The sequence below is a fragment of the Dipodomys merriami genome, unplaced genomic scaffold, assembly GCF_024711535.1.
Source record: "Dipodomys merriami isolate MVZ:Mamm:240054 unplaced genomic scaffold, mDipMer1.0.p SCAF_10, whole genome shotgun sequence".
Taxonomy (NCBI): domain Eukaryota; kingdom Metazoa; phylum Chordata; class Mammalia; order Rodentia; family Heteromyidae; genus Dipodomys; species Dipodomys merriami.
The window spans coordinates 31,966,946-31,984,739 of record NW_027202271.1 but is presented as its reverse complement, the minus strand read 5'-3'; the positions used below and the strand labels follow the sequence as shown (position 1 = coordinate 31,984,739).

Sequence of the window (17,794 nt, the reverse complement as noted above, 5' to 3'; positions counted from 1 at the left end):
AACTACACAATGTAGGTGTACAGATATATTAACTATACAGGTATATAGATAGGTAGAGATAGATGATAGATGGATGATGGATAAGAGATAGATGGATAGATAGATAGATAGATAGATAGATAGAGAGAGAGAGAGAGAGAGAGAGATACATACATACATACATACATACATACATACATACATACATACATACATACATAAATGTGCAATAGATAAAGATACATAGATATGGAAAAGTCTCAATATGATGAGATAGATGGCCTGGGATGCTTGGAGTTATGATGTTGATAATGTTAAACAGGGTTGATAATCTCTTAGGGTAAGAGACGATAAGTACAATTAGGTCTTTCTTCTGCGTACTTAATTCTTAGGCAGCCTGTTATTGGTGTGGGCAGATGAATGGAATACACATCCTCTATACTTGTTGCTTCCTAGATTCCCTTTAAGTCCTGTTGAAAGTGGCATCTTTAGCATCTACTGTTATCTGGACTACTACTAGTAGTAGTCATGTATCCCTATGTCCAAATTTTGAAAGCTCAGCAAATTTGATCCTGCTATATTTATTAATCCTGGTCAGTGTTTACAAATTCAGCCTATGGCAGCCTATCATTTCCAGGTAAATGCTAATGTTTATATTAACTACCTTTCTTAAATTTTTACTAAGGTCAGTGCATACAATGGGTAATGTGTACCTGAGTTGCTCACAGGAGCCAGGTTAGCACACAAATTACTAATTGCAATTTTTCATATTTTCCAACAAAGCATGCAAAAAGAAAATGCCTGATATACAACCATGATGCCAATATTTTTAAAGACTTATTAACAGTAAACTTTCATAGTTTCCATGAAATGTCACAATTTTGTTATATACCACAAGCATACTTCAGATCCAAGCTCAACATTCTAAGTACCTCTCTGTACGCTCTGTACAAAACACCATGTCAACTCTTAATGGAGTGCAGCATCCATCAACATAAATCAACCTCCATCCAAGCATGAGGATCAGTGTGTTTTCTTTCTTGTGATCATTTATTTGTAGCTTTCTTCATCTCATATCTTTAGTGACTGATATGTTTGACAACAGATATACAAAATCTGACACGGTGGGAACAGATCTTCAATTTCCCTATTTGCTAGGTTTAAAAATATGACAGATTCTGAAACACGTTGCATTCCCTGAGATTGACTGTTTGCTTAGCATTCCCTCCCTCTCTTCACCTCCGTATTTCCCCAAGTGTAGCGGGTACACCTCCATCACGATGTGAGAACCATGTTCCTGAGGCCTAATCGAAAAGGAGTTGTGATGACCTAAAACATGAATCTCGGTGAAGTCAGCATGTTGAGAAGAAAACAAATGTGAGCAAAAATAATCTCTGATGTTCTTACATAGATGTGTATATTTAAGATATAAACCTAGTTGCCTGATTCAAATGTCTCTATAACCAGCCATTACTTCCCACTACTTTCTTTTTTGTGTCTGTGTGCTGGTCCTGGGGTTGAACTCAGAGCCTGGGCACTGTCCCTGAGCTTTTTTGCCCAATGCTGAGATAGTACTCTATCACTTCCGCCACAGCACCACTTCAGACTTTTTGGTAGTTAATTAGATATGAGTCTCACAAAAGTTTCTACTCAAGCTAGCTTCAAACTGTGATCCTCAGATCTCAGCCTCCTTAGTATCTAGGATTACAGGTGTGAGTCATCAGCCCCTGGTTCTTTCTTTTCATTCTTAATATTTTGGAGATTGCAGGGCAAAACTGGTCTGTTAATCATGACCAAAACAATAAAGTTTCCAGACATTGTTCCTCTATGGCAATAATGTTAAATAAATTAAGTGAGAGACTCATCAGGTAAGTTTTCATGAGGCTATGAAATATATAGGAAGTAAATACATAATATATAAACATGTAATAAGCATATTTAAGTAATTGCACACAAATATATCGTACATCTTTTGTGGGGGGGGGGTATGGAGCCTGAACACTGGGCCTGGGTGCTGTCCCACAGCTCTTCATCTCAATGTTAGTGCTCTACCACTTGAGCCACAGCACCATTTCTGGCCTTTTCTATTTATATGGTACTAAGGAATCAAACCTAGGGCCTCATGTATGCAAGGTAAGCACTCTACCACTGAGCCACCTTCCCAGCCCCTGAATATAATTTTAAAATATAGGTATTAACTTAATGTAATTCTAAGTAGTATATCCAAGTAGGTAATATTCATCAATTAATGCAATTATTATTTCATTATTTTGTGTGTTCTATGTATATTGATGAGAAAATAGGTGCCATGAAAAAGGAAGTGTGCTAGACATTGGTGGTTCCTGACTGTAAGCCTTGCTACACAGCAGGTTGAGATCTGAGGATTGCTGTTCCAAGCCAGCCCAGGCAGGAAAGTACATGAGTTGTGAGGCCTGAACTTTGGGCCTGGGTACTGTCCCTCAGCTCTTCAGCTCAAGGCTAGCACTCTACCACTTAAGCCACAGCACCATTTCTGGCTTTTATCTTTTTGCTTATGTGGTGCTGAGGAATCGAATCCAGGGCGTTATGCATGCAAGACAAGCGCTCTACCACTGAGCCACCTTTATCTTCAGTAAACTACTCAGAACAAGCAGGAAGTGATGCTGTAGCTCAAGTGGTAAAGCACAAGCCCTGAGCACAAAGAGGCTCAGAACAACACCCCAGACCCTGAAGGTAAAGGAGGAGGAGGAAGGGGAGGAGGAGAAAAGCGTACAAATAATTTTCCTTTTTATATATAATATTTACCTATCCATAAGTGGTTGTACAAAGGGGATTTCGTTCAATTTGTCTGTTTATGAATGCAATGTACCTTGATCAATGCAAACTGTTTTATCATTCTCCATCTCATTTGTCCCATCCATCCCCTCAAGTTACCTGATACTAGTTTCACATAAGCACACTGAGTGTTATGACTCCATTTGCCCACCCTTCTCCTCTCCCTTCATCTGTCCCTAATTCTTAACGTCCCACAACTCTGAAAAAAAAAAAACACGTTTCAGCAAATTCTTCTCAACATGTCAGTTTAGCTTGGTTCTCAAACACCTATTAAAAATAAGAAAAAATTAATTATAGTAAGAATCTTGGAGAGCCTCATAATTTTGGTGATTTTTGAACTAAAGAATTTATAGAGTGATGCAGAGTTTAGTGAACTATAGCTCATGGACCAAGCTTGGACAGCTGTCTGCTTTTGTAAATAAAATTTCTTGGAACACAGCCATATCCATTCATATTGTGTTATTTATGGTTGCTTTCTTACTACAAACACAGAGTTCAGTAGTTGTAACTAAGATTGTACAGTTTATAAAGCTAGCCCGGTCCAGAGAGAGTTTGATAACCATATAGAGGATTTATATTAAAATTATTTCTAAGCACACTTGTTTTTCACTATAGATGAGAAGGGATGATACAGAGTAATAGATACTTAAGAAGGTAAAATCAGTAATTTCCTCTGAAATAATCTATGTAATTTGGATAAAATGGGAACATGCCAAAAAGGTCCGAATACCTCACGTGGTTATCACTAACTTTCTTTTGACTGTACTCGCATCACAAGCTTAAGCAAACAGTACTGAAAATGACCCAAACTCATACAAGGACATGGCCTTCCTCCTTCTGAGTCCTCACAGGACACCAACAAGAATTTCTAAAGCCACCAGACCTATCAGATTAGGATACCACCCTAATGACCTCCTTTAGGCTTACTTACTTTCTAATTGCCTTTTAGTTATCTTCTATTTCCAAATACAGTTACACTTAGATATTAGAGCTTCAAAATATCAATTTTGGAGGAAGACAGTTCAGCCTGTTGCAATAAGGTATAAGAAATTAAATTACATTCTTGCTAAGAAATAGAGTGCTGGTTTTGCCCACTGGAAGAGTTTGGCTCATCGAGTTTCATACCACTTACCAGCTACCTTTATTAATATTAATAAAAATTGACAGAGTATATCTCAATGTATTTAAGGAGCTAAATGATCCTAAACATTTTCAACTTACCAATTACTTCACAGCTTAGTGAATATTTTTCAGTCTGTGAAATAAAAGGAATCGCTTAACAATTTCAAATTTGAAAGATACCTGATTCTGTACTGTTTAAGACAAACTCTAGGTCATTCATGAATTACTTCTCATATAAAGACAGGACACATAAAGAAAGAAAAATAAAGCCAATAAAAAATAAATCAAAGTTATAAACCATTAAAATTCCTCCAACTGAAAAAATGGCACTTGGGACTCGCCTCTCTTTCAAAATTAGCCTTTAAAAAGCTTCAGGAATGCCTGGAAGGCTTTATTTACAACTTCTATACTGGATTTGCTGTTTGTATACTGCAACATCCCTGACCAGATAAGGGTTGTTTTACACTTCAATTTGTTTTACATTTCAAAGTACATAAGCAGCAACATCAAAAGTCTCAAAGACAGTAATGAAAGGTTTTAAGACTAAAAAGGTGGACCAATTGTATATTTTCCACTTGAAATCTTTCAAAAAGTTTCAGTATGACTCTTGAAATTTCTCTAGTACCAGGATGGATAAAATCATAAGTTGAAAACTTAGAGGGGAAAAAAAAGGATCTTATAAAAACAATTTATTCAGCCAGGCACCGGTGGCTCATGCCTGTAATCCTAGCTACTCAGGCGGCTGAGATCTGAGGATCACGGTTCAAAGCCAGCCTAGGCAGGAAAATCCATGAGACTCATATCCAATAAACAACTAGAAAACTGGAAGTGGCGCTGTGGCTCAAGTGATAGAGCACTTGCCTTGAGCTGAAGAGCTGAGGGACAGTGCCCAGGCCCAGAGTTCAAGACCACAACCAAAAAAAAAAAAAAATTTATTCTCAAAACAATCACATCATGTTTGTGTCAGGTTGAAATGTTTTCTAAGAATCAGATTTTTTTTCCCTCATAATAATCTCTCAGCCTCCATCTAATTTGAATGTTCCATGGTTTGTTGAAGATTCATGCCTTGAATGAAGAAAGCACTTCTCACTTAGGTTACCAGAGCTATCCTGCATTTTTACTCCTGAAAATTACAAGCAGAAGTTTCACAGTTTGCGGAAAGGATCACTTTTTGCCCCCCTCCCACCTCACTCCCACCCCCAGCCCCATATCTGGTTAAGATCATCAGACCTCAATGCCAAAGCTGGGTGCTCACAGGTCCTAAGCTTTAGGAATTATAACCTGCCATAAGCGATCACTATAATATCATCATAATGCGAACATCTGAAAGAGGCCTGCATCCCATAAAGAACACTGTCACAGTAACATTGGAAAAAGGGAAAGAGAGAAAAAAATGTTTTGACTATTTCTGTGTTGTGAAGTGATTTGCTTTAATTGACTTTGAGATGCTTAACCCTCATTTCCATAACTACCCTCACAGTCTCCGTTTCTTGAAATGGAGCTAATTTGGAAGAAAAAAAAAAACAGAAACAAAAAACCACCTTCTGATCTCAATAACTCAATATAAGCTATTTTAGCAGTAAAGTTTATGGGAATGGTCACCTTTTTTTTAAAACTGCCTGATTGGCAGTGCTTCTGTCAGCAGTAATCCTCAGCTAGATTTTAATGAAATGTTCCTCCCTTTCTCCAGGGCTTTGGATTGCTATTTGGCTATAATTAACTCCAGATTGACCAATGGCCAGTAAGGAAAAAATCCACTTCAAGGAAAGCGTATTACAGCCATTATTTTGTTCTAAATACAGTTGCTCTGGTTAGGAAATACAGAAAATACAAATTATTCATCTTGCCATGTTAACTCATAATAACCAAGAAAGAAGAATCAAGCACAAAAAGATTCCTACCTTTAACTTTGTCAAAATACATCTAGATTCTATCCCTTCTTACAATCTCTGCTACCACCAATCTACCCAACTGGCCATTATTTCTGGCGTTATGCTTTAGCTTTTCTTCTTTTTTTTTTCCTGTTCCTTCAACAGGCTGTTTTACATGAGGAAGATAATATGATCCCTAAAAAATATGTCACACGAAGCCAGGAGTCCATTCACATCTGTAATGTTAGCTACTCAGGATGCTGAGAATTGAGCATCATAGTTTCAAGCCCATCTGGTCTGAAAGTCCTTTTTTAATATCTTTAAACAATTGTACAAAAGAGTTGCCATTGAACAAAACAATCTGTGAATACAATGCATCTTGATCAACGTCATCCCTTTCAATATATATTGATGTATATTGAATTCTTAACTGCATTCTCCTCCTCTTCTCCTTTTCACTTGTCAACCCCTTTCCCATGGATCCTACCCTACCCCTTCATTTTTTTCCATAGTAGTTGCCAGTGTTTTTTTTATTAAAATAGATATGGATATGTATATACCTTTTGTCTCCACTAATATCTAAGTTCAGTTAAAGTATTGAGGCCTCCTGTTAACGTTCTAAAACCTTGTAGAATAGTATCTGATCCATAAGAGCTTTTTAACAGATGTCTGTCAAATCTATGAAAAAGTAGTATATTGATTTCAAAGAACAATGGGGGTGAAAGAACTAACAGGCAAATAAATATTATTTTATTTCCAGATTGAAAAGCATCAAGGCACAAAGAACACTCTCTTAATATCCTTGCCATTGCATAGTAAACCCAAAGCTCATTCCTTCTTCAGGAAGCAACTTGCCCATTCCTCACCTACAATTTCCTTTATGTAGATCCATAGTCAGACCTGCCCCAAACTGTGTGCCCCAAATCTGAACCTTCTGTAAGTTGAACTCTTGATTCAAGCATGTGAACATGATCATTGGAATGAAAAGAGTAGCTATGAGAACAGTCAGAAGTGAGAAGATTCAGTATATATTTAATATGTAGTGCTACAGAGATTTGTTTATAGTTTTGATATGTAAAGAAAAAATATACGAGGTTCAACTTTTTGGTTTATGTATTGTTTTCTTGGTTTTTCCTAGTCCTGGGGCCTGGATTCTGGGCCTGGGAAATGTCTCTGAGCTTCTTTTGCTCAAGGCTAATGTTCTACCACCTAAGTAACAGCTCCACTTCCTTAATTTTTGGTAGCTAATTGGAGCTAAAAAGTCTCACAGACTTTTCCCTATCCAAGCTAGCTTCAAAGCAAGATCCTCAAGTCTCAGCCTAGGATTGTAGGCATGAGTCTCCAGCACCCTGCTGTTTGTTTTTTATAACCTAAATGATTGTTCAAGAGATGAAGTTGCCCTTTACTCTCTGGAGGGAGCATGATAGAAACTTAAGCAGGTTAATTTGATATACTCTTTGGTAATGCCAATATCAACAATATTATGATCTACATAACTTGGTTTCTGTTGATGGCTGCTGACTTACAACTCCTTCCCCAGTCACAAGCCTGCATGATGTCTCAAAAAAAGAGGTCACCACCAATGTAAGTAACAAAGAGAAAGGCATAAACCTGAGTCCTGCAGCTCCCCAGTATGAAGTGATTTAAAGACAAAAAAATAAGACTTGGAATGGCCCGTGAGTAAAAGGAAAGAGAAAAATGTGTTGTCCAGAAAGATAAAAAAAATCTATACTTCAAGGAGTTGGAGAGAACAATTGTACCAGATGCTGCTGACAGTTCAAGATGAAGACTGAGAACTGGGGGCGGGATTTATAACTGTGGAGGAGTGCTTAAGCTTGGGGAGGTTTACTATAGTGTTGAGGGCAGAAGGCTGATGCAGAGTAAAACATACAAGAGACAAGGGAATGAGAAAAACTGGGGTCAGTGAACATAGACAATCCTTTCAAGCAGTTTAGCTGTAAAAGGAAGGAGAGAAATGGTTCAGCAGCTGGAGTGAGTGTACATGTGGGTGGTCAAGCTGAGAGAAATAGCACCGTATTTTTAGTGCTGGTAGGGAAAGAACTAAGAGGGGAAAATGGAAAGTTCCCAGAGAAAATGGAGAATAGCTAACAGGATGTCTTTTGGTGGGGATAGGGGATGGATGAGATACACAAAAGGAAGAACTGTCCATTTCCAGACAGCAAAGCCTCCTAGTGGATCCATAGCAAGCAAGGAAGAGGAGCAGAAGGCAAGGCTAACCCAATGAGGAAATAGGCAAATACCAGAAATAGTTATTTCCTAACTTAGTAACCAAACACCTCTGTTAGAATAGATAAAACAGTGTATTGGGAAGATCTTTTATAAGTACACTGTAATCAAGTTAAAACCCTCACTGATTATGGAAAGGGTAACATTGATCAAGATACATTTTGCTCATAAGTTGACATGTGTTGAAACCTTTTTGAACAACTACCTTAAATTTTTAAAATTAATGAATAAACAAAAGAGGCACCCGGGTTAAAACTTAAGTTTAAAAGCTGCTTGTTGAATTAATGAAGTATGTTCAAGAGTGAACTATGCTAATGAGTCTAAAGTTATACAAGTCTGAAACTTAACACTGGAGAAGAGAGAGGGAAAAAGCAAATTAAGCATATAATTATATTGTCAAGTTGACAAAATAATTTTTAAAACTTTTTTCTTGGACTGGGTGCTAGAGACTTATGACTGTAATCCTAACTATTCAGGAGGCTGAGATCTGAGAATCACAGTTCAAGGCCAGCAAAGGCAGGAAAGTCCTTGAGATTCTTATCTCCAATTAATCACCAAATAAAACTGGAACTATGGTTCAAGTGGTAGAGTGCTAGCCTTGAGCAAAAAAAAAAAAAGCTCAGGACAATGTCTAGGCCCTGAGTTCAAGCACGAGAGAAAGAAGAAAGAAAGAGAGAAAGAAAGAAAGAAAGAAAGAAAGAAAGAAAGAAAGAAAGAAAGAAAGAAAGAAAGAAAGAAAGAAAGAAAGGAAGAAAGGAAGGAAGGAAGGAAGGAAGGAAGGAAGGAAGGAAGGAAGGAAGGAAGGAAGAAAGGAAGGAAGGAAGGAAGAAAGGAAGAAAGGAAGGAAGGAAGAGAGAGAGAGAGAGAGAGAAAGAAAGGAAGGAAGGAAGAAGGAAAGGAAGAAAGAAAGAGAGAGAAAGAAATAAAGAAAGAAAGAAGAAAAGAGAAAGAGAGAAAGAGAGAGGGAGGTAAGGAAGGAAGAAAAGAAAGAAGAAAGAAAGAAAGAAAGAAAGAAAGAAAGAAAGAAAGAAAGAAAGAAAGAAAGAAAGAAAGAAAGAAAGAAAGAAAGAAAGAGAAAGGGAAGAAAAAAGGGAGGGAAGAAAGAAAGGGAGGGAGGAAGGAAGGAGACAACTATTCTTTTAGCTAGATTTTATGTCTTCAGCAGAAGATACTGCTAATTAGCATCATACTGAGTACAATGTACATAGTAACTACTCAATAAATGCTAGCTGAATTAATTAGTTAATTCATTTCTACAGTTGGTTGTGTTGCATTAAATTCTCCAATGTGCTTGTGGTTTTCTTCTTTATATCAGTAATAACCTCATGTGTCATCCCAACTAAAATGCATTGTTTTCATTGATTTTCTTCATCCTTAGCATGTTTTTTTATTTCTTTTAGTGCATTAGTGGATAAATACTATAAGCCCTAAGTATCATATACATGTTCTGTTTGTTAGCATAGTCTTGGAAATATAGAGCATGTAATAGCTACAAAATAGCTTAACAAGAACAGTTAAATGGCCATATTATAGAATAATTAATGAAGGAGTAAAATGCCTTGTTAAATGGAGTTAAAATAGCTGTTGAAATAATCATGTCTACTTTAATAGAATTTGGTGTTGTTTTAGCACAAATGGCTGTCAGAGGAGGGGTTAGTTAGGAAAGCATAAAATGTTTCCTATTAAGAGAAATGATATGTATTCTTTTAGTTTATTACAAAAATCACCAGATGAAGTGTTTGTCAAAAATAAATTACTTTAATAAAATAGAGATTATATTTATTTGCTTCCAAAGAAAGAGGAAAGGAAAACAACTTTATAAAATTGTATTTCTCTGTTGTATTTGTTACAAAAGGCAAGTACTACCGCATCTTATTCCCTAAAAAGGCATTAATAATATCAACACCACAGAGACTCTTAAGTTCCCACCAAAAAACATACAATTAAGGAGTACCAATTAAGAGATCAAATTTTTTGAGTTCTAGTTAGAGAAAGCATGTTGGAAATAAATTCACATTGCCACATAATTACACCAAGCTCATATAATGAGCTCCTAAGTCTTTGTTTTTTTTTTAAATAAAGAACTATTTTATTTATGTATTTTTTTGGTCGTGGGGCTTGAACTCTGGGCTTGGGCACTGTCCCTCAGCGCTTCAGCTCAAGGTTAGCTCTCTATCACTTGAGCCACAGTGCCACTTCTTGTTTTCTGGTGGTTTATTGGAGATAAGAGTCTCACAGACTTTCCTGCCCATGCTAGCTTTGAACTTCGATCCTCAGATCTGTCTCCTGAGTAGCTAGGATTACAGGCATGAGCCACCGGCAGCTCACTTAAAGTAATATTCATTAAGGCAATATTTTTAAGGCTAATGATTGAATCTAGGGCGTCTACTTGAGCTATACCTCCAGCTCTATTTAAAATCATTGACAAAACATTGTGCTCTGTATTTATCTAATCATAGGTAAGGCAAGAAAAGTCATGCTTTATAGAAATAGTGAGTTGTGAATGATTCAACTATGAAATGTAGAACTGAGACATACTTGTGACAATTATGTCCACTAATTTAAAGGAAAACAGATAAAGTGTTTTGCATCCAATATAAACGTTTTATAAAAGTTAGCAATATGTAATTGTATATAGTTTGACACATTTGAAATATTTGCTATATATATATATTTCAAGTGCATCATGAACTAGTTCATGAAAGGCTCTAATATTTTCAGGGAGCAAATCATTATTCTCACCACCATCACCACTATAATAAAATAGACATTTCTACTATGGCTTAGGTAGATGTCAAGCATTGAAGCTAGCCTCTCTTATTCTTGGTCTCCAATAGGATCATTTATACTATAATTTATCTTTTCCATAATAGAATCCATCAACAAGACACATAGAACTGAAAGAAGTTATCCAAAGGGATACTATACAAGTCTCAAATAACCTCCCCTTGTGTTATTACTTAAATTCTGATCTCCTTTGTTAGGCCTCAAGTAAAGGTAAAACTTGTCTTCATGTGTCTTATGCCTGTAATACAGGATCACACACTGTTAACTTAATATTAAATATTTGCCATTTAAGACTTTAGTGTTAGATTATATGCCATATTGTTCGTGTCTCATCCTTGTAAATATTGTATTCTCTCCTCAACAAAACCACAATCTCCTTGAGGGCAGAAATTCTTGTTACAAAACACATGTACTACCTTTATAATCACTGCATCATGCCAGGTAGCTAATGAATTCTTCCTAAAAGCACCATAAAAACACAGTGTCTTGAAAAGATGCAATCAAGCAAACTCCTTTACAAATCATTGATTTACAAATTATAGAGTAGCAGCAAAGGAAACTGAAAACTATCTGCCATAATTAATGGGAACCTAAATCAAGTGTGTAACAAAATATTTTATCAGTCATTTTATCTGCCACCTAATTAACTTATAAAACATCTATAATTAAAACACTTTTGCAAGGCTCAGGTATGTCTTCTGATTGATGAAACTGTGAGCCGTAGGTCATGTGTTTCTTCATAATTTTTGTTCCAATTTTCTACAAAGACCATGTATTACTTCTAATAGCCATAAGAAATTACAAAAGTAGTTATATTACTCCTCTAACAATCTGATTATCTAATTTACTAAGATGCTTTACATTTTAATTTTCAGATTATCAAAATTTTCAAAATTTCTTTCAGTAGATTTCCAAGATTCTAGAATCAGATCATCTGGCTTTGAATTCCAATTTCACTATTTTCTACTATATGATGTGTCTTCCATTACTTATCCACTAAATGCCTAAATTTCCCTATCTAGAAAATTAAAAATAACATATGCTACCTCAAATGATTGTAGTGAAGATTAGATGGATTCAAATTTATAAAACTCTTAAGAGAAACATATTTCATATACAGAAACAGACTGTCCTTGTGGTTTTGCTATCATCTATAGGTTTTGATATAAGATCAAAGATAACTATTTTTTTTATTGTGAAAATACCATACAGAAGGGTTACAATTACATGGGGAAGGTAATAAATACATTTCTTAGCAAGCATTGTTGCCTCTTCCTTTGTTTCCCCTTCCCATCCCTTCCCATCTCCCACCCCCTCTCAACCCCCCTCCTCCTTTCCCCCCTCCCCACGAAAATTATAAAGTTCATTTTTCGACATAACGATTTGTACATCTCATTGTTGCAATGGGAAAGATAACTAATTCTTTACATGTCTACAAGAACATTCTTTTAAAGTAGCACTCTAAGCCTATAGTTTTCACAAAAATAGAGATCTTGTAAGCTGTATTGCATTAAATAGATTGCCTCTCCTATAATTTAATATGAGAAAATAGAAACTGTAAATTTCATACAAATAGTTTTAACTATCTAATTTAAAGATACAAAAACAAATCTTCACACAGTATACACTGGTTGCTTATGTTGGCTTAGTAATAATAACAAGGTGTATTGTTTAACAATGAAAATAAATTATTTTAACAGGAAGCACCAAAACTCCTCTTGGAGATCTTTCTTTACATATGCCTTCGGGTGGAAACTCAAATCCTTAGAGATGAGCTAACATAACATGAAATCACCATAGTGTACTTGAACTACTCAGCATTAGGAAAAGAAACGGAATGAAGAGTTTATGACAGAGGAGCTAAAACAACTTTTAAGGAAAGGAGAGTCATATATTACATTTTGTGGGCTTTATTATGTATCATTTTACGGTGGAGTAGCCTGATGTTCACATACCCACATCCCCTCACAAATTTCAACAACATCAAGTGACTGATGGAAGAGTTTGTTATTATTTGTTTGTTTATCAGCCTTGTTTTTGTCAATTCCCAGTGAGAATTAACAAAAGGCAAGTTCTATACTCCCTTACACCTGTTTGGAGCAGGAACAATCTCTGAGACAAAAAAAAAAGTGTCATTTCAGCGGAAGTAGTTCTTTTTCAGGGGTGAGCATTATTAGAACACAACTTTGTCTACTTCTCTTGTTTCCCAAACTTTCCCAATTCAAAATTTTCAGAAATGATAGCCTTTGATCTATAGTCACCATCTCTGCTTACTGTCCCACTGTCTCACCTCCCTCAGTTGCTCTTAAGCACACCTGTCAGGCCGTTGATCGGCAGCCATTCCTGTCAATGCCATGAGCAACATTCATGACACTGCTGTCAATGGACAGTCAAGTTACAGTCCTCATCTAGCTTTATGCTTTCTTCAATGAGCTCCCCAGAATGCCACAAACACTTAGTTCCTTTGTGTCACAGCCAATGACTCCAGTAATTTTCACTGATCGCTTACCTTTCTAACCTCTAAACATTGGGCCAGTCCCTCTTTGTTCTTCTTTCATCTATTCTCACTCTCTTGGCAATCTCATTCAGCCTCACATATTTATATATCATACTATGCTGGCAACAGTATACTTTGAGCAGGATTACTCACCCAGACTTCCATATATATAAATCCATCTGTCCACTTGAATTTCTTCTGGGCATCAAAATGCTGCCTAAATGTTTTAATAGATATGTCTGTCTCAAAAATTACCTCCTTCCACAATCTTTATATTTCAGTAAATGCTAATGTTTATCCTTCTATGGAGTTGAAAAGTTTTAGAGTCACTCTTTAATCCCCTCTTTCTTTTCTATCAGATGTTATACATCAGTCACTGCTGATATTTCCACTTTCACTGTATGTGCAGAATTAGATCATTTCTGACTACCCCACTGTTAACATCCTAGTCCAAGCAACCACCCTATTTTGCCAGAATTTTGCCTCTGCCTTCTTTGTTTTTTTTTTATTATTTAAGTAGTTGCACATGGGAATTGTCATTCAACAAAGCAAGTTGTTGATATAGTGCATCTTGACTGATGTCATCCCTTTTAACATTGTCAACCAACTCTCCCAGCCCATCCCTTGCCTCACTTTTCTTAATGGCCTTTTTTACTGGCTTTTATGTCTCTGGACTTTCCTCTTACCTTTGGAATCTCTGTTGACAATTTGGATTAGATTTTTCTTTGTCATTTATGAAGGGCCATCTTGTCCATTGTAGAATCTTTAGCAGTAGCTCTGGACTCTACTTACCTAATGTGGATGGTATATACAAGCTAATTACTTCACTACAACTTGTGACAAAAAATGACTGCTTAAGGGGAAAAATTCACCCAGCTGAAAACCACTCCCTTCAGTGAATTTTCAACTTATCCATCAGAATGAACCTTTACAATACAAACTTCATATGTAATTCCTGTGCTCAAGGCAGACTAATAGATTTTCATCTTATAAGGAGAGAGAGGAAAGGGGTGGTGGGGAAAGAAGGGAAAGAAGAGAGAAAGAAAAACAGAGAGAGAAGACAGGAAGAGCAGGAAGGAGGTCAGGGCAGAGGGAGGAAGGAAAGAAGAGACAGGAGGAGAGAAGGAGGATGGAAGGTGGGAAGACAGAAGGAGGGCGGGAGGGACAGAGGGAGAGAGGGAAGCAAAAGGGAGGGAGAGACCAAGGTGGGGAAAGAAGGAGGGACAAAGGGAGGAAGGAGAATTGCTCCCATAGTCTACTAGATTAGATAATCCGCCATGTTTTCATTATACTTAGGCCTTCTTGTTTACGTCTCACCCTTACTTCACTGTACTCTAGTCACAATTGCCTCTTGGTCCTTACAATATGAAATCTTTCATGTCAAAAACTAGGTACTTCGTTCTCTCTGACCATAGGCCTTGTCCCAAGAAACTGGGCTCAGATCTCCATTCCTTTGAGTTTTTATACATACACAAAAACATCCCAATGGAATCCAAGTGCCAGTGATAACTTATCATTCTAACCCAGAAGGCTAAGACCTGAAGGAATTTGTTATAAAGCTAGATAGGCAGAAAAGTCCACAAAATTCCACCTCCAAATAACCAGCAAAGAGTTGGACTAAAAGAGTGGCTTTCAATCGAGAGCACCTGCTCAGAGAACCTGTCTTGAGCAAAACTGATAGAAAGTTTAAAGCTTTGAGTTCAAGCCCCAGTACTGAAAAGAAATAGATATATTAGAAAAGTGCCTGTGGCAGACACACAATAAATGCTTAGATCGCAAATGAAGAAAGGCAAGAAGTGTACAATAAACATTTAGAAAAACTTGAAGGATCAAGGCAACCTCGGTTAACATCTAGAACAAGTCTATAGACATAATTAACAAAGAATGAGATGATTTCCATATAATTTATTCAAAACATTGTCAATTAAAAAGCAAAATACTTCCATGATCAGGGGCTTTATGTAGGAGATATTTTGAAAGCATACTTATAAATCCATTAATAGATATAGATATAGATATAGATATAGTAAGAACTTTAAGGGAAATTTTACAAAGTACCATGGTACTTAGTCATATGAAAAGGAGTTGGCTGGGGTAAATCAAATCACTCAATTATATACACCACATGGTAGCTTAACAAGTAACAGTAACAGTGAACAAAGCCTTGTCTGCACATGAAAGCCTGCATGGCTTAATTGTGAGTGAAATAGAGGAGCAGAAATGCTTCCTGCTGCAAGCCAACTGAGACATGGGACCCCCTGAAGGTATAAATTGAGTTTCTCCACTAATTACTGGTCTGAAGGGGACCTAGAAAGATCCACATTTTATTTCTCTGGCTGAACTTGCAACATAAGCACTTGTGAATTTTACATTAGGGTCAAGCTGAGAAGTTCACACAGTTTTACCTGGAATAGATAACAGAGCCACCTCCCATGTAAATGAGGTCAGGTATTCCTTTTTTTGCCTTGGGTAACTACCAGGGAGGTTTCAGTGTAACAGATTCTGATAGGAAAGTAAACAGAGAAAAGGAAAGAGAAAAAGAAAAAAGAAAACAGAGCAAACACAACAGGCCCTACTTGAAATAAAATTTTGCCCATTGATTTTTATGAGTGCGTATTTCACTTTCAAAAAAAGCTTAGAATTTTATGATGCAACTGATTAAAATTGCATGGCCTATCTGTAGATAACAAGATCAACTATTCTTTCTAGTTTCTGAACTATCCACTTATTGTAAGACCAATAAGCTACACAGCAGGCAGGTACTTTAATGAAAAAGGCCCAGTTCTCCAGGGAGGAGAACCTGTAGTTCAAACTAGCACTTTTGATCAAGTAAACAATTTATTCTTCCCAAGGAGAAGGACCTTTTGTTTGGGCCCTGATCAAAAATGCTCTTAGTAAAGAAGGGAACAAAAGATTGTTGTGATATAACAAATGTTCGGGGAAGGGATAAGTAACTTCAACATTTTAATACATGAATGTACACTTTAATACATGTATTACATAGGCATATATGTACAATGTTTTAAATCATGTATGCATACTTTCTTATATCCTAGAATGTCATCTTAGAAAAAGCAGCCACTTCATTCAAATTAAGATAATATATTAATTTGTTTATTCACCTGACGAACAGTTACTGAGCACATTCCTTTTGCAAAAGGAGGAATTGCCAAATACTCACAGAGAACATACTCTCCATTATTACCAATTTTCCTTTCTCTTTGCACTTCAATAACTGTAACATGGAGCTAAAATTACAAGTAAACAAACAAAGTCTTTAGGATAGTAATTCATTGAGATTAATATTTGAGGCCCGGGATATATAGCTCAGTGGTGAAACTCTTCACTAGCACGTGCAAAAACACAGGTTTAATAACACTCTCCCCACCAAAAAAAAAAAAAAAAAGAGGATTGGTTAAGAGGATCTACCTATGAGTATCTTATCCAAGTAAAATATCAAATAGTTCTGGGAGTCATAAAGAACTGATTTGAAATATATGTGCCTTTGCTTACTGTCTGACGATTTCATGGAAGATGTTCTGTATTTACCCACATAGTAGCCACTCCTCCCCACAATGTAGTAAATGAAGAACAGAGCTTTGTGTTATCATGTGTCTGTGTATGCGCGTGTGTGTGCATGTGTGTCCCTAAATTTACATAATGCCTGTCTTAATCCCCATAAGCACTTACTGGATAGTCTCCAGAGACACTAAATCTTATTCAACCTCTTCAGAAGAAAATATGTGTGTGCTCATCATCTCAAAAAATACAAATCTCTGAATTTGCATGCTTCTGGATATCTCAAATAATGCAGGAAGAAGAAATCCCAGGAACCCTTAATATAAAATAATCAAGAAAAATCTTACCTAGTTTTGGCAAGGAATAGGGCACTTTAAAGTAGTCTTCATAAAACTCTATTAATCTCTTTGTAATATGGAGAGCATAGTCCCCAGATCCTCTTCTGATGGCATCAGGTCTTGCATATAACCGTACCTAGTTAAAAAAAAAAAAAAGTGCAATCGTTACTTTAGCCTTTTGGAACTCAGGTTTGATTTTCCCCTGCAAATACAAATCTACACAAATTATTTCAGAGACTATGAAAACAAAATAAGATTCTTATTCATATATCGAAATGCACAGTAGCTAAACAAAACCAAACTTAAACAATTGAAGTAACGAGGTCACAATTCCACATTTTACACAATGACATGGAAGAGATTTATATACCATCCAGAAAAATAAATATTCAAAGTTATCACTTACATGTGTTTGCTGGAGATAGGAAGGTAGAGTGGATTAGGATAATAGGTCTCTGGCTATGCTAAAAGTAGGCAAGATATGGTGCTCAGTGAGAGGGAAAATTCACAGTTTGTTAAAGACATGTGGTAATAACTTTGGAAGCATTACCAGACTGAGATATAGATATATAAATATACATTATATGCATATACATATACACATATGATTCCTTCTTTTT

The 17,794-nt window shown here is 36.3% G+C and overlaps 1 protein-coding gene across 1 annotated transcript in view; it reads right to left on the bottom strand.

Annotated features, from left to right (window-relative positions):
• Window positions 1–17,794, bottom strand: part of Trhde (thyrotropin releasing hormone degrading enzyme) — a 378,190-nt gene that overhangs the window by 239,734 nt on the left and 120,662 nt on the right. The window contains exon 3 of the mRNA XM_069988744.1: window positions 17,184–17,310. Within this exon, the coding sequence (XP_069844845.1) occupies window positions 17,184–17,310 (127 nt within the window). The remainder of the gene's footprint in view (window positions 1–17,183; window positions 17,311–17,794) is intronic.